This window comes from Morone saxatilis, unplaced genomic scaffold (genome assembly GCF_004916995.1).
Source record: "Morone saxatilis isolate NCDOM2014 unplaced genomic scaffold, NCSU_SB_2.0 Contig23, whole genome shotgun sequence".
NCBI classification, from domain to species: domain Eukaryota; kingdom Metazoa; phylum Chordata; class Actinopteri; family Moronidae; genus Morone; species Morone saxatilis.
In genome coordinates this window covers 13,076,842-13,102,658 of record NW_023339796.1, presented here as the reverse complement: position 1 = coordinate 13,102,658, position 25,817 = coordinate 13,076,842, and the positions used below count along the sequence as shown (strand labels likewise).

The window sequence follows — 25,817 nt, the reverse complement described above, 5'->3', positions numbered from 1 at the left end:
AAAGCATCACCAAAACTCAAAATAACTTCCTATCACTCTGAAAGTTATTGACAGGTATTTTAATACAGGGACTAACACTTGACAACAATTAGAAAGTAGAAGTATATTATTAATGTTTGCTGATGCTGCTAGAGGTTTGTTTACTGTAGTAATAAACAAGCTTTTATTAAATTTTTAACCATGATCCAGCTGAAACTAAGAAAATTGTGATTTTACATGTGTAAATTTACCTTCACTGGTGACCGGCAATGGTATGTTATTTAGCAGCAGGTATGTTATTGATTATGCATAAATCTCATATTTGAGTGTGCTGCAATTTTTCCATATATCCATGTTGACAACAATTAAAAATGTATGTAATGTTTGAAATTACATGTCTGTTGTTATCTATTGTCATTTGCTCTTTGTCTGCCCCCTCATCTCTTTGTCTACATTACTCCCTCTGCCTTTTTTTATCTCTCTCTCACACAAACAGGGAGACAAAGGTTTTGCTGGCGTTCCAGGTCCCAAAGGGTCAACAGGCCGTCCAGGAATCGATGGTCATGCTGGACCTATGGGACCAAAGGTAGAATTTCAACCTAGCTCCTTTGCTCTTATATTCTGTACATCCCCGAATCCAATACAGTTGTCAGGGGGCAACATTAACTCAGACTGTGTATAGACTTTGATGAAGTACACTTTCTCTATGTGCACATAGACAACTTTTAGTTGTGCTTATACTGCATCTTACAAGATCATCAAGATTAATTATAGGTTTCTGTTTTTGCCAGGGCAACACTGGGCCTGATGGACCCGTGGGGCCAAAAGGCCATCCGGTAGGACAACTGTGCTATCCAAGCTTGTGTTTGTGTGTTTGTTGGTTGTTTATTTGATGTCTCAGCGTGTGTTGAGTTATGCTTTAAAATACTTGTGTATAGACTCAGTAGCTCTTGTGCTGTGTGCCTTTAAAAAAGTAAACAATTTTTGCTACTGTCATCCCAGGGACCTCAAGGTAAAGAAGGATTTGGTGGGACTCATGGTGTACCGGTGAGGTGTTCTTACTCGCTTATAAATCTGTGTTGTTCTGTTCATCATCATCGTGTTAACTGATGCATGTTACTTTTGCTTTTATTCTCCTCTAGGGTAACCCAGGTTTACAAGGGCCTCCGGGACCCCCAGGGGCCCCAGGCTGCAATGGGACAGAGGTAAAAACATATTACATATTAACAGTGGTATTGTAGCAGGTCTTCCATGTAATAGTTTGAGATTATTTGTGAGGTGCTCACATAATGGAGATTTGAGTGCAAACATTTTTCAATTACACTTTTCTATTTTAAAACAAACTTTAGCCAGGCTCTCATATTTTGAATACTTTATGTACTTTTAGGGAGACGATGGACTTCCTGGTATCCCCGGGGCCCATGGCATTGATGGAAATCCAGTAAGACACAAAATCCCAAAAATGTATCCTATGTTAAATGGTGCTGTTATCAAATACAACAAATTTAGCTAATTTGTTACACTTGTTACCTACTTAGTTGTTTTTTTGTTTAGTGCTGTCCTTAAAATTAACCATTAAGAAAGTTGTTCAAAATGTGCCTGAACTTTGTATTTACTTTACAGGGTCAACCTGGTCTGCCAGGACCTAAGGTAATAAAATGTGTGCTGTCCCACCCATGGCCGTTTTGTAGAAAGGGTGAAACTGTAGAATCCTTCAGCAATTACTGCCTTTTAAGAAGTTTTAGCAGAATCCCGATGTACCAAGTAAAAAAAATAACACAATGCTGCACTAGCAGTTGCCCTCTCGGCCCTCCCAAGCTCCCAGAGCTCATTTTGTATCTGGTCCATGTGAGACCAACAAATCATTTAATGATTTTTCTTTATTAAGTCTGTCCACTTTTATTTGCAACAAGAAATGTGTTAATTCTCAAAGTTAATTTTCAGGACAAAAACATTTCAGTGTTTATTTGCATGTACAAGAATGCTAGAAAGCGTATACGAAATAAACTGTTACAGTTGTAATCATGATATATTTCTGTTGCAGGCTTTGCCCTAAAGTGTGAATCTGTGGACTCTGTAGACCTTTGTGTATCTGACCTTTCGTCTTTGTGTATCTGTGGACTGAAAATTAGCATGTATCAGCTCAGTTGGTCTGCTCATGGACATTTCATGTGATGGGTGTCAAAAAGGCTTCCACTTTTTCTACTATGACCCCCACTGGGTAATCGCCCCAGCTTGGACAGACTGGCAGTTACATATAAAAATATAAATAACAGTATAAAGTCATATGACCTAATGTTAGCAATGGCCCCGCATCTTCATCATCACTTCTTCCAGTAGTGGTGACACTGCTGTGTTTTAAAATGGCAGATGATCCTTCATTTTTGAAAGACCTAACTCCCCTGGAGACAATGGACATGACATCTCCCAAAACCTGCACACACTATATACATAGGCAGAAATCACTCCACAAGTTTAGTATAAACAAACTACAATCATGTCGTTTACCATGATAGATCCAAAGGGCACTTTCTGTGAAATTTCTGTGGTTCCCGAGGTAAAAAAAACCCACATATGCCAACCACATATACAAACGCAGTGAATCAATTAGTCTTGCAGAGTTATCTTCCACATTTGTGGTTCCTAGACACAAAAGATACTGCCCACAAGTCCTAGCAGAATAAATACTTCTAGGAAGAAAGTGTTCATAGACACATCCATGGGAGTATGCATGATGAGGCCAGCAGTTGCAGTATAGACTCCAAATGATTGTCATGATTCAGAATTTCACCAGCAGCATGCTTGAGTCCCTCATCCGACCCATTCTAAGGACTTTGAGAACTTGTGAGAGAATATAGTGTGAGAGTTTGCTTGCAACAATTTACACTAATGTTGCCTGTGTCATTGCAGTGGATAATTCTAAATAGCTTGCCCCCCCCTAGGCCTGATGGAAAACTTCAAGTTGAAGCCTTTGTGTTATTTCTAGCCCATGTTTTATACGCACAGTGAAATCCCTCTTTAGTCATTCTATGGTTGCGCTAGTTGAATAAGAATTAAGGTCTATGCAGCTGTTTCAAAGGGGCAGCCCCCAAGAAATTAAATGTGGTCATTCTAATTCTAAGCACATGCAAGCATGTCAAGTGCACAAATACATAAAGATGAGTGATGAAGCCTACAGAGCCCAACAGTGCACTAGAGTTGCAAAATGGAGCTATGAATTATTATTACGTCTTCTATGCAATATTATTACACACCTACTGTCATTTTAACTACTTTGATGTTAAATAAACTAACTTTTTCAATTTCACAGGGTATATCTCAAGTATCACGGGATGCAATACCAGGGCCACCTGGACCACGTGGGAGGGACGGAGAGCCGGTAACTGTTAGATTGCATTACTAATAATACAGTTTTGTTTGTACAGATAGAAGAGATGAGACAAGTAGTACTGGATTAGATGTGTGTATTTATATTAAAAGGAAACTTCCTTATATTTCAGGGAGATTTAGGTTTCCCTGGAGAGCGTGGACCAGAAGGGAACCCTGGACCACCGGGCTCTGACGTGAGTAAAGTTTTTCGGATTACCTCGCAGAGAGAACATAGCATATATATATATACATATATATATACATATTTATGACAACATATTATGTGATGTGTGACATAACTGTCTGCATTCTTTATGAACAGGGAAGCCGTGGTCGCTCAGGGGCTCCGGGAGCAAAGGTAATGCTAATGAATATTTCTTTGGATATGTGTGTGTGTGTCTGACAGCTTGTGCCTGTGATAACAAGGGTAACTATTTACTGGGTGTCTAAGTGGCACAGAGGAAAACAACAGCTGCAGGTTTTTTGTTTTGTCCTGTTTCTCCAGTTATTATAGTTGGCAATGCCTATCTGGGAAAGTTTCCTAGTTGTTGCCACTGGTCGGTCACAGTTGTTCTTTGGAAGGGCAGTGTTTTGGAACGTAGCATAAACATCAGCATGTGATATTGTTTCCCGGGTCTCCTGTGAAACTCCGCTCAGACTAGTGAAAATAGTGGTATTAGGATGTATTGTATTACAGAAGGAGCATGGCAGTTTATACCCATCGGTGGGAGTTGGCAGCAACAAGGATACTAAACGTGAGAACGTGACCACAATCAAACTGGGTGTAACATGGGAAAAAAGTTTTTGAGAGTCTGGGAAACCAGGTTATTTATATAAACAAGTTACGAATGCTTTCCCATTGTACAGGGACAAGAAGGCATAGGCGGTATCCAAGGACCTCGTGGGCCAAAGGTAATTTATTTTTTAAACACACTGTTACAGTATGTTGATAAGGTTCTAATTATTTATGGAAAGGATATTGTATTGATAGCACATATTCTTTGTCTCTACCTTCGACTAATTCTATGACATGATCATTAGAAAATCTGTGTTCATTATGTCTTTTTCATGTTTGAGGATGATCTTAATTTGTTTGATGCAGGGGAGACCAGGACCAGTAGGCCCACCGGGGTCTCCAGGTCGGATTAAGGAGTTCTTCACAGAAAGTCTTACATTAAAGGTACAGTAACAGACTGAGGTAAAATCACTGTAGCAACTATATAATCCACAGAGGGATGTTTCCTGTATGAATGAGGACAACTGGAATATATAATATAATATTATATATAATATAATATAATAATATAATGGCTACATTAACGCAATCAAAGTTATAGTTTCAGGTGATATGCATGACGTTTTTCATTATTAATATATCAGTCACATCTGTTTACATCCATCTGTGTGGTGAATCTCCATTCAGTCAAGGTTCAGAATACTGGCTAGATAAAATGCTAATTTCTCTTGGTAAAGGGAAGGAGTAAAAGGAAGAAACTGAAACACAGGGTCACCAAAAATATTAAGATTTACCCTTTCAGGACTATGAATGTCCACAGCAGATTTTATGGAAAATTGGCAGCATTATAGGCAACTGTTGTCATTGCAACTAATGAACCATAACCTTATTTTATTTTTTTATTCAGGGTGTAAAAGGAGACAAAGGAGGTGTAGGTGGAAAAGGCTGCCATGGTGCACCAGTAAGTTTCTCTTTAAAATGTACGCCACACTCCACTCATTCCCTACCTGACATTACACATTTCATTAATACAGCCCTTTTTTATTTTTCAAATCTCAAAAGCTTCTCCCCTACTGTTGGTTCTGCTTTGTTGTTGTTGTGTTATTTTACTCTCTCTAATTCGTGTCCTTATTTTATTCTGTTCTCAGGGACCCCCTGGTTATGGCTCTTACACCAAAGGAGCAAAGGGAGACAAAGGACCGGAAGGCCCAGAAGTAAGATACCACATACCATTTATTCCATTCACCCTCAACTTTGAGTCTACTTTTCTGATGCATACATATGAAACATCATGGTGTCCCAAAAGAACATTTTGCTTTTTTATTTGACACCACATATTTTCCCTCCTAACAGAGATGTTTCACCACTCTGCTGTGAGTCAACCCCTTGGGAATAGCTCAGTAAAAAAAAAAAAGATCAGCAGAGGGCAGCAATGCAACATTAAACTCAATGTTATTTGCCAATAAATAGGAAAAGAAAAGAAAAAAGACCCATATTCATTTGTCCCTCCATCAGTTAACTGTAGGTTTTCACCAGTTGTGTGTTTTCTTTTGAGCATGTAAAGTGACACGTGTTTTCTTTTTTGTAATTTGTATACTAAGGTGTGTATACTTTGAGATGTTCGCCTTCGAATCGTTGTATTTTTTAACAAAGTGAATTTGCTTTCCTATTTTTTCCTATTTGGACGAGTGTTCTTATTTAATTTGTTTTATTTTTGTTGTAGCAATTCCCTTAATCTAAGGCAATTTTCACTTATGGGAGACAATAATAGTAAACTTAACATTATCAAAATATACAGTATATACCGCTATTCCTTGTAGCTCCTTTTTTAAGGCCCACCAAAAAAAGAGCTGGGAGAGCAACTTCTCTGAAATGCAGGTAAAGGTTAAGCTCAAGTACTGGGACAAATTCTACAGTTTTGCAATGCAACATTAAGAGCACCCCAAAAAGGGCCAATGGCTGTGCATGGTCAATCTGACTTCATTAGATCTGATTGTATCTAATATTTGGTTTGCAATCAGTGCATCAAAGCCGCCCACATTTCAAATCTGAGCCTGACCTGAAATTTCGTTTCTTATGCGGATCGCCTGATATAGCCAGATTTTACTGTTATTAATTAACATGAAGACATCAAGAAGAGCGCAACGGCAGACTCAAAACTGTTTTTTGTTTTTCATTTTGTGACATACAACTAACTGGAGGAGATGCTTTTGAGAGCTTTGTGCTTTAACATCTATCCATGTGTAATGAAAGAGGGGTCACCCCTCAAACTGTTGATTGCGTTTATGATTACTGGGATGTAATACCAACAGAAGACATTTTTAGTAATCGAATAAATGGCTGAAGCCCTGTTGGTAAATATTTCCTTAATAGAAAGAAGAACCTACCAGTTTCTCACAGTTGTCTTTCATTTCCTTACAGGGAAAGCCAGGGAAGGATGGTGAACCTGGACAATCTGTATCTAGGGTACTGTTAAACTATCCTATAAGTGTGTGTGTGAGTCATTATGTTATTATGTGTGTGGCCTTATACAATATGGTTTTCTTTAGGGAAGGCCTGGCCGCAGAGGTGATCCAGGATATCCAGGGACACAAGGACGGACGGTCAGTGGTCTGTTCTGCCAAAAACTATACCCAGTCTATTAGTATGCTTTGTATCATAATTATTTGATTGTATGCTCTAATATTTAGGGTGAAAAGGGAAATAGGGGTCTACATGGTCCACCTGGAGATGTGAGTTTAAATCATTTTATACTTGGTATTCTTTTTGGTATTTTGATGCCAGTATTTCCAGTACAGACAGTATGTGTGAATCCAGATATTCCACCATGAATTCACTGCATGCCCTCTATGGTTTTGTTTACAGATACTTGTGACTGAACCACTAAAAGGATACCATGGAGATCCTGGTCCCCCAGGCCAACCTGGGCTTCCTGGGCGTCAGGGTAGATGAACATAGTGTCGTGTAATAAGCAGACTGACAAATAGTGAGATGAACAGCAAAGAATAAAGTCTGTGTCTGCCATGATTGAGTTGTAACAAATGTTGTTGTTCCTGCAGCAGACTGACACATACAGAAATAACAGATGTTGCTATTCTTTTCTCAGGTGTTGTGGGGTTTCCTGGACTTGATGGACCTCCAGGTGTGCTACTCTCATCCTGTCTCTGTATTACTCAATTTACCAATGATTAAAACGTGTTATTTAATTCAGTTTTATGTAAAAGGCACAGTATAAATAGGTTTCCCAATATCTAAAGGTCACAGTCTCTCACTTACATTGTACAGGCCGTGCATCTGGGATTTCTGTGCCAGGCCCACCTGGTCCCACTGGCTTTCCAGGCCCAAAAGGGGACCCTGGAGAGCCAGGTGATATTTATACTGGACTCCCTGGTCTTGATGGGGATGTTGGTGATCCAGGGCCCGCTGGGGATCCGGGCCCACTGGGACCTCCTGAAGACAGAAGTATGTGTAAATGTCTTCTTTCTGAAAAGTAATTTCATCTAAACAGCCCAACTACTACTTCTACAACTTATATTAGTAGTACTGGTATTGTTTCCACTTTCAGTAAAAAGATAATCAAATATCTTAGTTAACTCAGTTCTTACATGGGTGATAGTTGTGGTTTTGGTAAACTTTTCCTTTTTGATATATTTTATCCCTACCATGAACCAAATGTTGTGACCCTGTACCTTTTCAAAGCTCACTTGCTTAGTTCTCTTTTCTATTATGATAAGATAAAATATCTGCATGTCATTTACAGTAATTAACACAAACCTTTGCTTTATGCAATGGAAAAAGTGTCAGGCTGATAAATATTGAGCCAACATTTATCAGAGATGTTGGTAAAAAATGAAAAGAAAAAAACAATGAGGAGATACACAAACAATAAAATTTCAAGGCTGGATTCAAATTCAAACTGTTGAGTTACAATGTATGTGCTAGTCACATTATTGATCTGTCAATCACGAGTTGATAATTGTGATTTCTCAAGTACAAACAAAAATCCACCAATGATGTTGTTGCTTGTAGCTAACAGGATTACCAAGGGACTCCCAGGAATGAAGGGAATAAGGGGTATACCTGGACCTATGGGATATGATGGGAGGTATGGAACTAAAGGTGGGTGTTATTTATTAATTCATTGTTAACATTTAATTTTTTTCACATTGGTTTGACATCTCTTCTGACCTGGTAACTCGCATTCATTGATAAGCTATGCTGCTAGACTATTACATGCAGTTGTTGTTACAGTATTGTATGCAGCCCTTTAATATCTTATGAAGGTAATTTTTGGTCATCCTAACAGTCTGGACTAGAGACAGTAAGAAGACAACGTTAAGATGAGGAAACTATAGCATTGTGTGATAAATGTGGGACTCAAAGAAAATATTCCCATTTTTATGCTCTGTACAGGCGAGAAGGGCGAGCCCTGTTATGTGTGTATCGGATCAGGACCCCCAGGACCACAGGGTCCCCCTGGTCCACCTGGTATTCCAGGTAAAACAATTAAGTGCATGAAAACACACACAGATTCTAACAACTCTGTCCTGGTTTATATCCAAATACAGCCTTACTGCTAATACCGGAGAGTGTCTAGTTAAACCACTAGACACTGTATATGTTTCTGTCACTCAGGCTACAATCAAGGACCAGGTGCTAAAGGTGATCCTGGTTTCCCAGGACATAGAGGCTCTCCTGGAGGACCAGTAAGACAGCATGCAGTCCACCTGTTTATTTGTTTTTTGGTTTGGTTTTTTTTTTTTTCACTTAATATGTAGCAATCATTTTTCTATGAAGGGTGCTATTGGTGAAAGGGGATTTCCAGGCCCCCCTGGGCAAAAGGGAGACTCCTCTGCCTATAACATCCCTGGGATAAAGGGAGAAAAAGGATATCCAGGTCAGCCTGGCAGGCCTGGTTTGGATGGCCTCCCTGGGAGCCCTGGGCTACCAGGTCGCAAAGGCTATCAAGGGTCTCCAGGGGATTCGGTAAGAAGGTTTTGAAAGAGTTTGGCTTAACATACCAATTTATGGCCAGTTGGTGTTGCATTTTGATGCTTCTGTCCATTCTCTAGTATCCCTCCACTGGTGCAGTAGGTGACCGTGGTTTCCCAGGTCAACCAGGGCCCTTAGGCAGGCTGGGACCAGTTGGCTACCCTGGGCCAGTGGGATATGGACCTGATGGATTTCCAGGAAGTAAGGGAGATGTTGGGGTACCTGGCTTGCCAGGACAGCCCGGAAGTCCAGGTAAGGAAACACATTGATCAATAAACAGTTTGGCAAAGATATTTATACATAAACACACAAGTGGAGAGTCAGAAAGACTGACGGCCATGGTATGTCTTTTCTTCTGTCCTTCCTTCATTGGTAGGCCAGAAAGGGGAACCTGGCCACATCCATTCCAAGGGACTTCCTGGTCCACCTGGATATAAAGGTCTTCCTGGCCTACCCGGAAATCCAGGTAGGCATAGCTCTGTGTTTGATGGATTGAATAATGTATAGATGGATGGATGGTCTTTGCATTACCATACAATAGATGATGGAAGTGTCTCTTATACTAACCAATAAACATGCAGGTTATCAAGGACCTCCAGGTACTCCTGGAACATCAGGTTTACCAGGACAAAAAGGAGAAAGAGGTGAAGTGACATTTCCTGGAAGGCCTGGGGTCCCAGGACAGAAAGGTAATCTATGAGCTATTGAGCTCAAGCTTACTTAAAGTTACAGCTTACAGTTTAAGTCACTTTGGATGTTTTTTTATACCTCCTGAAGACCATAGGAAGCAGCTAACAGTATAATTATAATCATTCATGTTTCGATCACTGTGTGTCTCTGTGTGTGTGTTGTTCAGGCGACAAGGGGCAGCCAGGTCTCCCAGGCTTTACAGGAAGGGGCTTGCCTGGTCGGCAGGGTCCACAAGGCTCCCCTGGTCTTCCAGGACTGAAGGTCAGAGATACAGACAAAATCTGCTGTGTATATACATCTATCAATAGTATATATAATACTGTATTGGCCATTAAAATGCAGATAAAAACAAGGAAAGATTAAGTTAAGTGTTTTTTTGAAATGGTATCGTTACTGTCCGTGTGATACAGAAGATGTGATACAGAAGATCAGACACTGAATGTTCAATCTTAAATGAATGACATTTTGGAAAATAGGCTTTTTTGTTTTCTTGCCAAGAAATAAATGAGAAGATAATACAGTCAATATGGAGCTACGGTCAGTTCAGCCAGTTGGCTTAGAGATAAAAAAAAAAGTCTCCTAGCTCTGTCTGTCCAAAGGTAAGAAAATGTGACGAACTGTTGGCTATAGCTTTAAATTATCACACAGACATGGGAGTGGTATGAATCTTCTTATCTAATTTTCAGCAAGAAAGCAAACAAATGTACTTCCCAAAATGATTGTTAAAAAATTGTAGGGATTGTTAAAAAAGTACTGGTTGTACCTTTTATTTACTAATCAAAAATAAGGAACAAAAAACGAACACAACACTAAAACAATGCCATATGTCATGCACGTTAAAATGCATGAATATGAATTAATTAATAATGTGCTGTATGTTTTTGATTATCAGGGTGATAGTGGCTCTGGATACCCTGGACCCCCAGGCCCCCCAGGGCTTCCAGGAGACAACGGAGTTCAGGGATTTGTAGGAGATCCTGGGATCCCTGGCCTACCTGGGAACCCGGGAATACCTGGCAACCCTGGTTTGCCAGGAGAAAAAGGTACAGGACTCATAAATCAAACAACGAATTGTGGCTCACATACAAACAGAAGACATAAACACAGTTATGTGCATTCATGAATGCATATTCATCCAAACACATTTGCTGCTTTATTTTATGCTACATACAGGACAGAAAGGTTCTGTAGGACACCCAGGATTACCTGGTGATAAAGATTCATGTAAAGGTGGTTTAGTTGGACCAGCGGGACCACCAGGACCAGATGGTTATCCAGGACATCCAGGTCAGTGTATATTAAAGTCATGGGGTGTACTTTACTGTCAACTCCAAAAGGACAAAGAATAGGTGTAAGAGAATGAAATGTTAACTATTATTTATCGCATAATTAGACGCTGTGAAACACATTTAGAGTTTTACAGAATAAATGTTTTCTCATCATTCTTTTACCTCCTACCTCAGCTCCACACCTCCATTTTCAGTCTGTTTGCCTCCCCTCTCCCAGGACTGAATGGTTCACCCGGTGAGAAGGGGAATATAGGTTTGCCAGGGTCTGGTCGACCTGGGCCCACTGGTGAGCCTGGTCTCCCTGGGGCATCAGTACCAGGTTCACATGGGCCTCCTGGACCAAAAGGGATCAAGGGACAAAGTGGCCTGCCTGGTCAACCAGGTATGGCATTGTTTCTCTGAGTGGTGATTTTAAAATGTACAGACTGTGTAATTATAGAATATATTTATAGACTTGTATGTAAACTTTGCCTTTAAAACTTAACATTTTTCTTCTTTAGGACTGAGAGGTGACCCTGGACCAGATGGGATATCAAGAAATGGACCAACAGGATTGCCTGGAATTATAGGACAACCAGGCCAAATAGGTAACGCATACCTTCACAGACAAGTGAACAATTTTGAGGTTACTGACACATCCTATTAGTAATTCATTTTAGCTGTATACTGTATTTGGTTCTTTGGTTGATTTTGGGTAAGGTTTACATTACTCTTTACAGGTGCACCTGGCCCAGACGGAGCCAAAGGTTCCAGGGGTCCCCCAGGCATGAATGGGGAACCAGGTGTGACAGGCCCTCCTGGCCCTCAATCACCGTTAGACAAATTTGAAATTATTGGGCCCCCAGGGAATCCTGGTGATTCTGGTAAGCTTCTTGTACGAATATCCTTCTACTCACTGTGAGATGGACTTGTTTCTCAAAATAATGTTCTATGGGTTATTTTCTGTAAAACATGTTTTGAAATAAAGAGAAAAAGAAAAAAATTCTCTGATAATGGTAATAATAATCTTACTCTATCTGTAATTTGTGAGGCTACGCTGGTCTACCTGGTCCCCATGGAGATACTGGAAGTATTGGACCAAAAGGGCAGACAGGGAGACAGGGAGCACCAGGGGACCCTGGACAAAGAGGTTTGAAATTCTTACAACTGTAACAATAAACGTGTTCAGCAAGTATTCAGTATTTTGGTTCAGCAAATCAATGTTTCTATATTAACCATTTTGGAAACTATATGTCTTTGTTGTGTGCTCTTCTGTGTCCAGGTGCCCCAGGTGATCCAGGTTTTGATGGACCAGGGCTCTTAGACGGAAATCGAGGACCTGATGGATTGCCAGGAGACCCAGGAGTCAGAGGGCCTTCAGGTTAGACCTCCACTTTGGTTTTCATCCAAAATCCACACGTCTAACGTTACAAATCAAAGTACACAAACGAGAGTTGTACAGCTGTAAGATCTCTTTACATTATATACCATAAAAAAATTGTTTGGTTTGACTCTCACAGGCCCAAAGGGAATGAAAGGTGATCACGGTATCCCTGGGGGGCCGGGTCCAGATGGTGCCCCAGGTTCAACTGGTCACAAAGGAGCTAAAGGAGAGCCAAACTACTATGGATATGGATTTCCCGGCCCAGTAGGACAAAAGGTACTAATGACTAATCTAAAGAGTCTTTGATGAAGCACGGGTCCAATTCAGTAAAATACTAAAATATGAATAGATTGAAAATAATATATATATTATAAATGATGAATTTTCTGTCTCTTTTCTTTTTATTCTTCTTCTTGTCTTCAGGGTGAACCAGGAAAAAACAATGCTAATGTGTTGAAGGGTCAGAAAGGTGAACCTGGTGCTTTTGGACCTGTAGGTCGACCAGGAAACAGTGGAGCTAAAGGAAACCCAGGACCTGTTGTAAATGGTCAATATCACCGGTCATGAAAATAAGGCAGTTTAAGATTGCTTGTACTTTTTCTCACTCTCTGTTAACATCTCCACCCCACTCCTGTCCCCACACTGTTATTCCAGGTTTACCAGGACATCCAGGGCCTAGAGGTTCAGATGGGCCTCCGGGAAGCAAAGGACGCCCAGGACCTAATGGAGCGCCAGGCAAAATCCTTTGAAATATTTTCTACTATAGGACATGTCAAATTTAATATTACTATATTTTAAAAGTGCAACCTTCTGTGTAACTTTTATTCTACAAAAAGTCTCTTTCATCTCTAGTATTCTATTTTTCAGTTATATTTTAATTGTACTTTATTTTAAGTTTAACCTTTTTTTCACCTGTTTGCCTCAGGTAACCTAGGTCCACCGGGTGTCGGTGGTTATCCAGGTCCTAAAGGCAACCAGGGCAGGGATGGGATCCCTGGGCCACCAGGGCAGAAAGGAGAGACGAGTAAGAGGATCTTGCATGAAAAATTCTGAATGGCTATTTTTAGTATGTATTTTCCTTCAGCCCAAAAAACTGGCCTGTTGAACTAAATGTCTCTAACTTTACCGTCAAAAGCATGGCTGCAACCAAAACTTATCTATTGCCCCATCTCTCCTCTGCAGTCATAATAGAAGGGACTCCTGGCAGGCGTGGTGACACAGGTCAACCAGGTGAGTCTCAGGTAAATTACATCATCCTTTTCAAGCCTTTAACAAACATTGTCATTGTCAGTGTCCTTTGTTTAAAACAGACATTTGTGTTTTCACACTTGGCCCAATTGCATTTGGTTATTTTTGACAAAAAACTCCACATCCTGGTTTAGTATACCACATAATGTTGTATCGTATTATGTTGTCTCATTATTATTACCTGCGCCAAGGAGGTTATGTTTTCAGTGCCATTTGTTTGTCTGTCTGCAAAATTACCGAAAAAAATCTACTAGTCTGATTTTCATGAAACTTGGTAGAAGGGTGTAGCATGGGCCTAGGCAGAATGTAAAGATGTGAATAAAGACAATGATGTAGAGATCCACTGTTGAGAAGAATGCTAATACAAACTATTATTGTTTTAATTTGGCAAACTGTAAAAACACCCACGAGCCAACAAAAAACCTACATTCTTCATTTTTGCTGACACGTCTCTGTATTTCTATACTGTAGGTCCCACTGGGAACCCTGGCCCCCCTGGCTTGTCTAGTAAAGGGAGTCCTGGACTGATAGGAGACAGAGGTTCTCCAGGCCCACCTGGGGTCTCTGGTCTGAGAGGACTACCAGGAGCAGAAGGGGCTTGTGTTCCTGGGTCTAAAGGAGACCGTGGCTCACCTGGCAACCCTGGTAGCCGAGGTGAGAATAGAGGTGTCTCACATACCTTTTTCTAAAAGTGACACTAGATCAGACCCCAATCTCAGAAATCATTCGCTTATTACACATGATAAACACTTCTGATGCAGCCTTTTTTGCAAGTACAAACATAAATAATTTTTTTCACAATTTTCAATTAAATTAAAATAAATAATTATATTGGTTCCTTATTTTCTTTGTTGCTGTTTGTTGTTGATGTTTTCTCAGTTGCCACGTATGTACTTTATGTCCTCCCTGCTGTATATGTAGGCTATCCTGGCGCACCTGGCCCTCCAGGTACCACAGCGTCTGGGTTAAAAGGAAACATAGGAGACACAGGTCCTACAGGAAGCCCTGGCTATAATGGACTCCCTGGAGATCTAGGCCCTCCAGGACCACCTGTAAGTGAACCAAGTGAACACTTGAAAAATCCCCGACATTCTGCATTCATATTTGTATTTAATAACGGAGTTGTGATTGTCTTTTCAAGTAAAGGTTTTTATATGAATGGTAAAATGTGTGCTGTCGAAAATGGACTCAGCACACAAAAAAATCACAGAATATTTTTTTATACAGTGTCGCTTATATTATACAGTAGATAAGTAGATTACTTTTAAGCATTATCTGCAGCTACCTCTCCAACTGAACGTCTAATGCTGAGTCCTCAGAATCTCACTGCAATACTTAAAGGTCTATCTTTGACCTTTCATTGTTTCATTTGCCTCCCCAGGGTGGAAGAAACAGACCTGGAGACCCAGGACCAAGAGGTGATTCTGGTCCTCCTGGAATCGAAGGGCGCCCTGGTAATTTATCACTTCAACTTCAGCTTATAGATTATGTTTCCTATTTGAATTCTTCCCCAGACAAAGGCAGATCTGTCACCACAAAAGAGTAATAGTCCATGATTGATTTATGTTCCCACGACTCAGATGAAACGCAAATGGGACAGAGGATAAAGTAGACAGAGAAAAATAAGATATATGAGGATGTATTCTTCTGTGATACCCAATAAGATGGAATTCATGTAAAAAACCTGTGTGTTTTAGGTGACAAGGGAGATCCTGGATATATCCCAGGCCAACCTGGTCCGCCTGGGGAGAGAGGTTTTCCTGGACGACCTGGTGCGACAAAGATCTGTTACTATTGTTCACAATAACCCTATTGCAAAATTAATCCACCTCTGCACCATACCAGTCATCAGTTATGACTAGCAGTAGAGATACCATATTTCACCCATCACTGTCAGATAACCTGTCTATCACTTAAACACTTGCTTGAAGTACTTGAACATTTTCAAAGTCTAGACATTCCAGAAGATCAGCAATGGGTTTTATATATTTTGGGAAATATCTTTCTAATTGCGTCTGTTCTATCCATATAGGCCTCAAAGGTGAACCAGGTGTTGGCAAGGTGACATATGAAACAGGACCTCCTGGCTTACCTGGTCCTCCTGGCAATCGAGGATCCCCAGGGAGCACTGGACCATCAGGACCACCAGGCCATCCAGGTCCAAAATGTTAAGATGTATCATACATGCTAATATGTTTTACTTCCAGATACTCATGCTCTTCAAAGGCAAGGATATTATATCTGTTTGCTAACATACTAGTTACAACATAGAGTTGTGTAATGTAATGTTGTAATGTAATTTTTAAATTCTGCCACTTCCACCAGGCTGATTTTCTTTACCAACTGACACTGAATTTGTCTGTCCCAGGCCTGCGAGGTGTCAAAGGACAGCGTGGTTATGGCAGAGTTGGCCCACCAGGATTTACTGGCCGCAAAGGAGACAAAGGAAGAGCAGGACTGCCAGGTGTGTGCATGTGTGTTGATTAAAAGGTGTGTTTGTGTGTGTGTGCAGATGTGGGTACCAACTTAATATGTAAGATGATGACAACAGGAATTTCCTTTTTCCCTTCTATATGTCCACACAACATGGTTCATATAGTTGGTATAATGGAAACACATTCAAGAGAACCCAGGTTCAACTATCAGCTGCAGTACCTCTGGCTGGGTTGTGCGTTACATCAAATGCGCTTGTGTATTATGGTGGGAAGGCAGTGAGGGATTTATTCGGAAAAACCTGGACCTTGTGTTACATTCTCCCAGTTCCTGTTGTATTATAAATACACTCTTAGTCTAACAGTGAGAGTTAGCAGTGACAAAAACTGTAGTACAACCCTCTACCCAAAAAAAAAAAATCCAACAAAATCGGCGACATGATGTCACTTGATGTGTTTTCTCTTTAGGTCCAGACGGCAGACTTGGAGACCCAGGCCACAAGGGTCCTCAAGGGTTGCCAGGCAAAAGTGGTCCAGGTTTTGTTGACACTTTCCTGATAGCTAGACACAGTCAGAGCATCGGTGTCCCTGACTGCCCTCAAGGAACCAGCCTCATCTACTCTGGTTACTCCTTCCTCTTCATCAATGGAAATGAGAGAGCTCACGGTCAGGACCTTGGTAAGAGCATGGAAACCTTCATGAACAGAAATACTGTACAGTGTACTGTGTCTTTGTTATAACACTTAAAACTGTCTCACAGGCACCATGGGAAGCTGTCTCCCTCGTTTCTCCACCATGCCTTTCCTGTTCTGTGACACAGAAACGACCTGCCGCTATGCTTCTCGTAACGACTACTCATACTGGTTGTCCACTGACACGCCTATGCCTGCCAACATGGTTGCCATCACAGGGGACAAGCTGGCCTCATACATCAGCAGGTGAACTTATATTGCTGTTTATTTAATAAACAAATACAATACAATATAAATTTAGTCAGTTCTGCTCATTGAAATATACTGTACATTTGGTTCAATTGTCCTTTTCACAGCAGTCATTGTGACATAAATAGTAGGGTAAACATAGGTGTTACCAATGACACTAATTACTTGATATTAACACGGGTGTCTGTGTGCACGTGCGGTTTAGGTGTTCGGTGTGTGAAACCACCTCCAATATTATAGCCGTCCACAGCCAGACAACTTTGATACCTGAATGTCCCCGAGGCTGGGAGTCCCTGTGGAGTGGATACTCATTTGTCATGGTAAAGAAATCACCTTTTTTTGTTGTTTTTCTCCTAAATCCCTCGATCTTCTTATGTGCCAATTTCCATGTCATTTTCATCCATTCTAGCAAACTGGTGCTGGTGCGGAGGGATCTTCCCAGCCCCTGGTGTCTCCTGGCTCATGTCTGGAAAGTTTTCGCCAAGTCCCCTTCATTGAGTGTCACGGCAGGGGAACATGCAACTACTACCCTGATTCCTACAGCTACTGGCTGGCCTCCCTAGACCCCAACAACATGTTCAGGTAAACTGTTTCTGTGTAAACAGTCCACAGGGATAGGATGCTAGTTGTAGAAGAATTTCTTTTGCATTGGTTTTTCTTGGTTTTGTATGTCCTATGATAACCCCACTGCTGTTTCAGAAGCTTTCCCAAGAATGAAATTCTTACCATATCTTAGAAAGGACATTTTTTTTATGATGTGCTAACTTGTAACCATGTTACTTTAAACTAAGCCATTATACAGTGGTAATCCAAAACTCTACTCAAGTTACTCTACTCAAGTTACATTGCTTGTGTGTGTGTGTGTGTGTGTGTGTGTGTGTGTTTTGTTCTTTGATACAGTAAAACGGTTCCTCAGACAGTGAAGGGACCTTCTCTACAAAGTGTCATCAGCCGTTGTCGAGTCTGCAGACGTGGGGAAAATTTTTAACAACAAACACAATTTCAATGCTATATGTAAATATGAGAAATATGAGATAAAAATAGTCTGAGCGTATAGTGTGCATATCTTTCAGTTAAACTGGTGCCTTCATGATGCAGATCTGTGTTTGAGTCTTAGCACATTTATTCCAAATTGCCAATCATCTTTTATGGCAGCTGTTATATAAGCTTTGATTATAATGTACATTGAAGTTAATTAAACATTGAGTGAGTCATTATATCTTACAGAGGCTGGAGTGTACCACCTGTGTGTTATTTTTCCAGTGACTTGTCTTAAGCCTCAAGAAAAGCAAGTAACAGCAGTGATAAAAGCACTAGTAATAGTCATCATATTAGCAATAGCAGTACTGTGCCCAATTTTACGTAGTCTTTTTTGAATTGTCAATACTTTTCTATGTTGTCATTCCCCTGTATCTAAAGTTTGCTTGGATTACAACAAATACACCAAGTTTGGGCAGATGAAAGCCATCTATACAGTGCCGATGTCACTGACATTGCTTTCTCCCAAGTGACCTGAGAAGACCGGTGCAGTCCAGTCCTTCAATGACGCAAAGAGTAAGAGGGTACAACAAATGACACGCATGTTCCTCTGAGGCAGCATGTTGTAAATGTGACACTCTTGCTTTAGAATTGCTACGTTGTTGTGTTTTCACAAACAAATATTGTGTCATTTCACTCTAAAAGCATTTCTCTGAATTTCAGCATGTTAAATGTTGCATGGAAAGATGACCTTTTATGACTCATACTGCCTGTAACTTTTTCCATCCATTTAATCTCTAAATCAAAATGCTGCTTCGAGACAGAAAATAGACATTAAGATCTTGTGAGGATATATTGTGAAATTATTATTTTTTACATAACATCTCTCAATTGGAGGAAAGGATATTAAAATAAAATACAAATTAAGAGAAATATAATAATAATAAATAATATTATTTGTATGGTATTTTAATGTTGCCTGTGAGCTATTATCAAAAGCTGGATGAATATATAAAACCTCATTCCTCTCCTTTTTTTATTGCAACATGTTATTTTTCTCTGCACATTTCACTCAGAAAATCATTAGTGTAATATGCCCCTGAGGAACAGTCATTTAAGCTTGCTCAACCAAATCTGTCACTGATCGATAGATGCAAACTCCCCATATAGCTAGATGCAAAAAGGCACAATAATGTTCTTAAACAACACCGTGTTCAAAATACTGTTTCTGTTTGGCACGCAGATATTCCAAGATATCGATTGCTCGGAGTCTAAAATAACAAACAGCTTCATATGCTTATGTAAGCTAACACAAGTAACAGCTGAAGACGAGCTGAACCCTCTTGTGTGAATTAAAAACCCGTGAAGTATCACTGATTATCTAATTAATTTTTGACATTTTTGGAGCAGAACCTCCACCCATCAGGACTCTAGTCCCAACACATCTGAAAGGCCTGATATAACATGCAGCCACTCCTTGAATGCCACCTTGAATTAAATGCGTCTTACATGGCCTGGTGCAGACAGTTGTCAGCATGGATAGAAACACTCTTGCTGTAAAGTGCTCTTGGTACCCTTCTTAACAGGATTATTCTGCTCCCGACAGTGCACTTACTAATTGTTTAGGCAGCTATATTAGGCTTCTACACCTCTCTAATTGGGTTAGAATGGCGATTTGTTGAAAGGTTGAAGCAAGTCAAGGTTGTCTCCCATTTGAGAAGGACACATGTCCCTTTAGTTTTCTCCACACACGTCTTACATGGACTAGAAAGACATCTGTTCATATTTTAACAGGTTATAGCTTCATGTGTTAAAGGTTAAATTCCTTATATAATAGTGTCAGACCATGATTTTGAAAAAAATTTATATTATCGAAATTTATGAAACTAATTTATTTTCCATTATAAACTGATTTATGGTCAAATCAAAATCCAGGTGAAATCAATAACTTCCCATTGTGAACATTTAATTGCAGGTTTATAAGGCAACTTCCATACAAACTACAGATGATTTGCCTGACAGACTCACACTGGTTACGAGCACACATTGGTTACTTACTAATTATTCATTTGTTTATACCCATATAAATCCTTAGGAAGAAAATGTGCATTTCAAAGTCACTTGCAGTTTCTTAAGGTATGACGGGATAGGATCTTATCCAATATCCAATAAGTCTAATTACCCCTCCCTTTCTATAGTGAATAAAGCTGCACCTTCATAGAAAGACTTTACCTAGTGCTAATCAATATGAGAGTTTGCCCACATTTAATTGTATTCTTGCAAAGAATAAAGATAATATTTTCCTACGACTGATCTTCTTACCTGGACTGAACCATAAAGTGTAATTTTTGTTGTTCCAACACTCCAACACTACACTGTTGGTGGTAACAGGAGGCGAAATAGAGAACATGTAAATTTCCCTTCAAATTAAATTTACTGGTTTACTGTTTTGACCCATTTACATTAATTTGAATTAAAAACATTGCAATCCATTAACCCTCAAACATTAAAAGATGATGCTTTTAAAAGGATGGGTAACTAAATTGTCTATGTAACGCAGTTGCATATTTGCAGCTTGTACCATTACAAAATCATCATAGCCTGTGACAAATATGCCTTAATTCAGATGCACTAGAACTGTGAAGTTAAACGGAGCAGAAATCTCATTAAGGAGATGCCCAGAACAAGCTCACAAGGGTGTAACAAATGATAAGTTGACCTTTATGGCCTCTGGGTATCTCAGTGTCTCTGCGCTGCCCGTTGATTCAACTTTATGGCACAGCAGGGTTAATGAAATCATTGTTTCCCCCATGTCAGCGTCATTAATGTTTTATTTTACATGAGTGCACATCACACTTTGCTTACAGAAATTTGCTTTTAAACAAGGAGGCAGAGGAGATCTTTTACGTGTACAAGTTATGCCAGTGACAGCATCAGGATGACCTTGAGTTATACAACCAGATTACAGTGTGTTTATGTGAATGATGACACCAGGAAAGACCAGGATGGTAAAAATGTCCTTATTTAGACCCTTTGTCTCTCTCCTAATGACTGCTGTAAATTACATAGAACATGCTTCAGTGCATTGATGGGGGCAAACACAAAATTGAGAATTGTCTTTAGCAAATAACCTGCACGCTCCTCCTCCATTTTAGGGCCTAAGTACCGCTTTAAAAATGTGTCACTGTGCTGTACAGTTAAGGTGCACAAAAGCAGTGGATGTTGGGTTGCCAAGAAGAATTCTTTCAACAAGAAGCACACAAGCAAGATTTCTCAACTAAGGATGGCCCACATCTTGTGCATTTTGGCACTTCTGTGTTTTGCGTCACGTGTTGTGGAAAACACAGAGACTGAGCAGGAATTGAAAGACCTCCAACTTCAGCAAGATTCACTGTCATGGCTTGACAAATTACAGGAAAGGCAGGTAAGATGTCTTTATTTTACTTCATATGCTTCTCCAAATGTTATTTCTGTTCCAACATCTGCTGTCTTAAAAAATGTATGTCCTTCAGTGATTGAATCCAGGCCCCAAATCCCAGCTATGATTACACTGCAGGCCACAGACTGCCCTGCCTACAGCTTAGCAATTTATAAAGTTTATCTCTGCTTGTGCACACACATTTTATTGATCTCGATCTGTTAAAAGTGTAATTTTATTCTCAGTGAGACATTTTGGATTCTGTCAGAGCTACCTGCTCAGTATCTATCATTTGATTATCCTCAGAGCTGCACCTCCATGAAATTGCATATTAAAGATTAGGGTGCACAACTTTTCATTTTTCTTTCTGGCTATGAGCAACAAAAGTTCTGTAATGTACAATAAAATGATTTAGGCTACAGTTTGGTAGAAATTCCCATTTCCTTGAGGTACAAACATGATAAAGGAAAACTTTATATTTGCTGTGCCAGTCTGCTTATTGTTTACATTATGTCACTCTTTTCCTCCATAGGAATCAACAACAAAGCAAAACTTAGTAGACTTGTTTTATAAACTCTTCAAATCTGAAAATGGAATAACCCTCCAAGGACCTGCAGACACAGAGAAAAAGGAGAAGAATCGACGTGGACTGTATGGCAGGACAACTCAGTCTCGCAGAGCTGGCTGTAAAGTCTTCTTCTGGAAATCCTGGACATCCTGCTAACTCTAACTGAAGTGCCAAACTTTTTGTTTTATTTTTATAGTAGTATCATCTGCATTCAGTGATATGTTACATGTTGATGGGATATTCAATTATTTTGTATTAGAGGCTATTATGGCACATTAATCTGTTTTAGCCTGTGAATATAAAATCAGTGGAACACACAAAATATGTATGAATGTATGTGATGACTGCACAGCTTTAATATTATAGCCACTAAAGCACTAAATAAAAAGTTGAATTCATAAAAAAAACCATGGTCTTGCTCATTTCAGTATGCTTACTCTGTAACAGCCGTAAAACTCACAGTTTAGTGTGGTGAATCTCAACATATTGCGTTGAATTACTCATAACTGTACCAACATTTATGTCTTTTTAATAGCTCTCAGCCCCTTCTCATTCTTGCAGTTAGTAGAACAATAGCTGACCCTCTTGATCCTGTGTGCCTACATTATTTACAGCGCACCTGACCGTCTGGAGGAGGTGTACGGAATAAAGTGGGCACTGAATATTTAATGACTGTTAAATGAACAGTTAAAGTGGAAAAGCTGTAGCCAACCCCTACTTATCCTGCTTGTCAAAGAGATATAGTTAAAAGTGTTCTGCAGAGAGCTGAAAAACTCAGCAGGCTTCCTTTACGAGCAACTGTACTCCACTAGGCCTGTTGAGTGTTGTATTGGATTGTGACATCTGCTACATTTTTTAAAATCAACTAAGATCACTCACATGCATTCATCAAACACATCAAAGTATTTCTGTCTATACGGGCTCTCTTCGCCTCATAATTTTCACTCCAGCAGAGGAGGCTGTTCTCTATTTTAAATCCAGATAGACTTTAAATGTATTAAATGTCTGCAGTGTGTTTGATGTTTCCAAGTGATCTTCATGGTAGACTAACAAAGCAATAAACCGTAACTTTACAGACATCCATTCATCTTGTCTTTGATGTTCCTTCAATTGTTATACTGCATATTTCCCCACCCCTTTTAATCGTTCTGCAGTCTGGTCGTGCAATCTGCAATGAGAAAAAAGATCTTGTGTGTGTGCACCTCCGTGTGATTGTGCAATTCATATACATTGCTTTTGCATATTTCCTGATACATGCCCTTGTGTGTGCTGGTGTGCATGCCATATACCGTGTAACATCACATATTATTGCACTGATGAGCATGCATTTAGGTAGCTCAGCAGCAAGGCACATCCTAAAGGCCTTTCTGTTAAAAAATACATTGATCTCCACCATGCATGTATTATGCATGTATATAGAACTGTGAGGTATATTTTGTGAGACTTACATGAACTCATTAACCTCAGACAAGTTAAGAAGAATCTTTAGGTGACGCACAAATAAAGTAAAAGAGTAGATGTAGGTTGTGGGAAAGAGAAGGCTGGATTGAGGAGAAGTGTCTCAAACTGGATAGAGAGGTGGTGAGGGAATAGAGATTAGGAAAGTGAGAAAGTAGAGGAAGGGAGGGAAAGAGAGGTGCAAAGATGATGAGCAAGGGGATGAGAGAGAAAATTATTAAAGTAGCAGTGTTGGAGCATAACTGCAGTAAAAGCTTGGCTTGGTATCTTTTCTGTCCCTGGGCTATTGGGATTCAACAGAACAGATTCACTATGTAACAGGAACCACTGCCAGCACATTAACATGCTCATACTGCAGAGCTTCTTCAATAAGAGTGTGTGAGAGTAACCCATACAAAGTGTGTGAGTGGGTGTGTGGGCGAGCGGCTGGGTGAGTGGGATTATGGTGTGTGTGGGTACATGTGTGCACTGTGCATGGATCTTTATGTGTCTTATGTCTCTTAAGGATCAGCGATTTGCTCGCAGTGATCCTCGCAGCACTTATCAGCAGACAGGAGAAGCCAAAAGCATCAAATCACACAGAAGGTATCTGTTGTCATCAACCTAGAAGAAGTGAACTTTCTCACAAGGTGCTGCAGCAGAAGCTTGAAGGTTTTCAGTCTCTTTAACCATCAGACCTGATTTCATTCAAACATTTCTAATCACTCCCAAGCAGCTCGTCTTTCTTCCCCCTCCCAACTTACGGAAGTAAACACATTAGAACCAATTATCCAATACTTTTGCCAACTCTGAGCACTTGATTTGGATGTAAAAGACACAGATAAAAAAAACACTGAGCCAGCTAGATCAAAGGAGCATCACTGAGCCTTAATTGAACAGAGACCAATTATTTTTAATGAGTAGAACTGAACGCCCCACTTCTGAGTAGGAGTTCCCTCATTCTCTCCCTGGGAGGACAAGAAAAGAGAAACATGTGGAGTCCCAGTGGCACAGACCCATATCAAAACAACAGGACAAAAAAGAGGTACAGACAGAGAGGGAACAAAGATGCCTAGGATAAAAGATTGAGAATATTTTTACTCTGTGTGCTCATGAGTCTGCAAAAGACAAACAAAGTCATGTACAGGTCTGTATAAATAACTGTCGAGGCCATAAATAGATGTCTGCATTGTTGACCCAGCTAATTGCAAAACCTAAAAGTTATCCATTACAGTAGCTATATCTTTATTGTTGCCTAATACCTTTGTAAGTTTTGTAAGCAGCTACAATAACATTTATGATGTGACAGCAGATGGTAAGACAGAAAATGTAATGACACTTATGACGCAGAGATGCATTTGACATTATCCTGGCAAAGGGATTTTTGTATTGCAGTGATGTTGTAAACTGCGCCAGCTGTGACCTTTAAAATGCAATGAAAGCCATTCAGTCTCCTGTCACAAATCTGCCACATTTTAACACAATTGGTTTGAGAGAAAAGAGAAGAGAAGAAAATAATGTGCTACCACGGGATGATAATTTTGGAAAAATGATGTTAAAGCAGTCACTAATTTAGTGTAGTTTTAAAACCACCACCTGCTTTGTCTGTTAAATGAACAATTTAGGAGATTAAAGAATCAAACTGATTTATATCGGGTTCACAGTGTGTTCACAGTATTCACAGACAACCTGCTGGGATAATCACATTTCACAGCTCTTATCTCAGTGAGATGTGAGATATCCTGTATACAAACCTGATATTCTGACCTGAGGATGGCACGAGAGGAAGCTGTCCAAAATGGAAACAGTTCATTTTCTTGGCTCTGGGGAGCATGAATGTGCTCAGTAAATGTCACGGCAATCGGAAATTTTGACCCAGTGATGGATCTAGGTCTAGAACATCCAGATTTCAAAGAAGTTTGTTGCCACTATATCAGCTAAAGGGCAATGTATGTCTTTAAGTTGGTCCAAAACTCCTGCTATATCTCTGCTAAACACCCTCGTCCTCCATTAGAAAAGTACACATTAACCAAAGAACACAAAGAAGTTGTCAAAAAAGGAAGCCTATTAAGTATGTATGATTGTTAAAAAATAAACAAATAATACATAATACAGACAGAGGATTGTATAAAAGGTTCCTAAAAATAAAAGGAAGTCATTTGTAATACAATATTCACAAGAATCTGCCTATACTATAAAATATCCATACAAAATTACATTTTCAACATCATCAGCTGATAATTATCAGTCTTAGCATGCTAATACACTCCAGTGCTTTTTCATGTAATGGACCCTGACAAGAGATGCACATTAGACCTAGGATCATTATAAATTACAATCAATAAAAACAGCCAACCCTATTTCTTCCCTTGTTATT

At 39.8% G+C, this 25,817-nt stretch overlaps 2 protein-coding genes across 2 annotated transcripts in view; both read left to right on the top strand.

Annotated features, from left to right (window-relative positions):
- Nucleotides 1–18,913, top strand: part of LOC118334718 (collagen alpha-5(IV) chain-like) — a 22,094-nt gene extending 3,181 nt beyond the window's left edge. Inside the window, exons 3-52 of the mRNA XM_035670760.1 lie at nucleotides 476–565; nucleotides 771–815; nucleotides 982–1,026; nucleotides 1,122–1,184; nucleotides 1,367–1,420; nucleotides 1,603–1,629; nucleotides 3,290–3,358; nucleotides 3,480–3,542; nucleotides 3,671–3,706; nucleotides 4,216–4,260; nucleotides 4,451–4,528; nucleotides 4,992–5,045; nucleotides 5,233–5,298; nucleotides 6,506–6,550; nucleotides 6,634–6,687; nucleotides 6,775–6,816; nucleotides 6,950–7,028; nucleotides 7,191–7,226; nucleotides 7,370–7,546; nucleotides 8,114–8,203; nucleotides 8,498–8,581; nucleotides 8,720–8,790; nucleotides 8,882–9,070; nucleotides 9,157–9,328; nucleotides 9,453–9,542; nucleotides 9,658–9,765; nucleotides 9,933–10,027; nucleotides 10,659–10,809; nucleotides 10,940–11,053; nucleotides 11,273–11,437; nucleotides 11,556–11,642; nucleotides 11,775–11,918; nucleotides 12,086–12,184; nucleotides 12,317–12,415; nucleotides 12,555–12,694; nucleotides 12,842–12,965; nucleotides 13,073–13,153; nucleotides 13,344–13,442; nucleotides 13,601–13,648; nucleotides 14,138–14,320; nucleotides 14,588–14,718; nucleotides 15,048–15,120; nucleotides 15,364–15,438; nucleotides 15,699–15,824; nucleotides 16,035–16,130; nucleotides 16,567–16,776; nucleotides 16,859–17,036; nucleotides 17,245–17,359; nucleotides 17,449–17,621; nucleotides 17,940–18,913. Coding sequence (XP_035526653.1) covers nucleotides 476–565; nucleotides 771–815; nucleotides 982–1,026; nucleotides 1,122–1,184; nucleotides 1,367–1,420; nucleotides 1,603–1,629; nucleotides 3,290–3,358; nucleotides 3,480–3,542; nucleotides 3,671–3,706; nucleotides 4,216–4,260; nucleotides 4,451–4,528; nucleotides 4,992–5,045; nucleotides 5,233–5,298; nucleotides 6,506–6,550; nucleotides 6,634–6,687; nucleotides 6,775–6,816; nucleotides 6,950–7,028; nucleotides 7,191–7,226; nucleotides 7,370–7,546; nucleotides 8,114–8,203; nucleotides 8,498–8,581; nucleotides 8,720–8,790; nucleotides 8,882–9,070; nucleotides 9,157–9,328; nucleotides 9,453–9,542; nucleotides 9,658–9,765; nucleotides 9,933–10,027; nucleotides 10,659–10,809; nucleotides 10,940–11,053; nucleotides 11,273–11,437; nucleotides 11,556–11,642; nucleotides 11,775–11,918; nucleotides 12,086–12,184; nucleotides 12,317–12,415; nucleotides 12,555–12,694; nucleotides 12,842–12,965; nucleotides 13,073–13,153; nucleotides 13,344–13,442; nucleotides 13,601–13,648; nucleotides 14,138–14,320; nucleotides 14,588–14,718; nucleotides 15,048–15,120; nucleotides 15,364–15,438; nucleotides 15,699–15,824; nucleotides 16,035–16,130; nucleotides 16,567–16,776; nucleotides 16,859–17,036; nucleotides 17,245–17,359; nucleotides 17,449–17,621; nucleotides 17,940–18,027 — 4,866 coding nt within the window. The 3' untranslated portion in view covers nucleotides 18,028–18,913. The remainder of the gene's footprint in view (nucleotides 1–475; nucleotides 566–770; nucleotides 816–981; nucleotides 1,027–1,121; nucleotides 1,185–1,366; nucleotides 1,421–1,602; nucleotides 1,630–3,289; nucleotides 3,359–3,479; nucleotides 3,543–3,670; nucleotides 3,707–4,215; nucleotides 4,261–4,450; nucleotides 4,529–4,991; nucleotides 5,046–5,232; nucleotides 5,299–6,505; nucleotides 6,551–6,633; nucleotides 6,688–6,774; nucleotides 6,817–6,949; nucleotides 7,029–7,190; nucleotides 7,227–7,369; nucleotides 7,547–8,113; nucleotides 8,204–8,497; nucleotides 8,582–8,719; nucleotides 8,791–8,881; nucleotides 9,071–9,156; nucleotides 9,329–9,452; nucleotides 9,543–9,657; nucleotides 9,766–9,932; nucleotides 10,028–10,658; nucleotides 10,810–10,939; nucleotides 11,054–11,272; nucleotides 11,438–11,555; nucleotides 11,643–11,774; nucleotides 11,919–12,085; nucleotides 12,185–12,316; nucleotides 12,416–12,554; nucleotides 12,695–12,841; nucleotides 12,966–13,072; nucleotides 13,154–13,343; nucleotides 13,443–13,600; nucleotides 13,649–14,137; nucleotides 14,321–14,587; nucleotides 14,719–15,047; nucleotides 15,121–15,363; nucleotides 15,439–15,698; nucleotides 15,825–16,034; nucleotides 16,131–16,566; nucleotides 16,777–16,858; nucleotides 17,037–17,244; nucleotides 17,360–17,448; nucleotides 17,622–17,939) is intronic.
- A 2,387-nt stretch (nucleotides 18,914–21,300) lies between these two features.
- LOC118334505 (somatostatin-1-like) lies at nucleotides 21,301–22,159 on the top strand. Its single transcript, XM_035670426.1, has 2 exons — nucleotides 21,301–21,441; nucleotides 21,968–22,159. Exons 1-2 carry the CDS (start codon nucleotides 21,301–21,303, stop codon nucleotides 22,157–22,159), a joined length of 333 nt encoding a protein of 110 aa, XP_035526319.1.
- The last annotated feature ends 3,658 nt before the right edge of the window (nucleotides 22,160–25,817 follow it).

Bases quoted from the DNA above. Each gene is read 5' to 3' on its own strand.
- LOC118334505 (XM_035670426.1), top strand. From the start codon at position 21,301: ATGGCCCACATCTTGTGCATTTTGGCACTTCTGTGTTTTGCGTCACGT. The intron at 21,442-21,967 runs GTAAGATGTCTT...TTTCCTCCATAG, and splicing joins ACAAATTACAGGAAAGGCAG to GAATCAACAACAAAGCAAAA.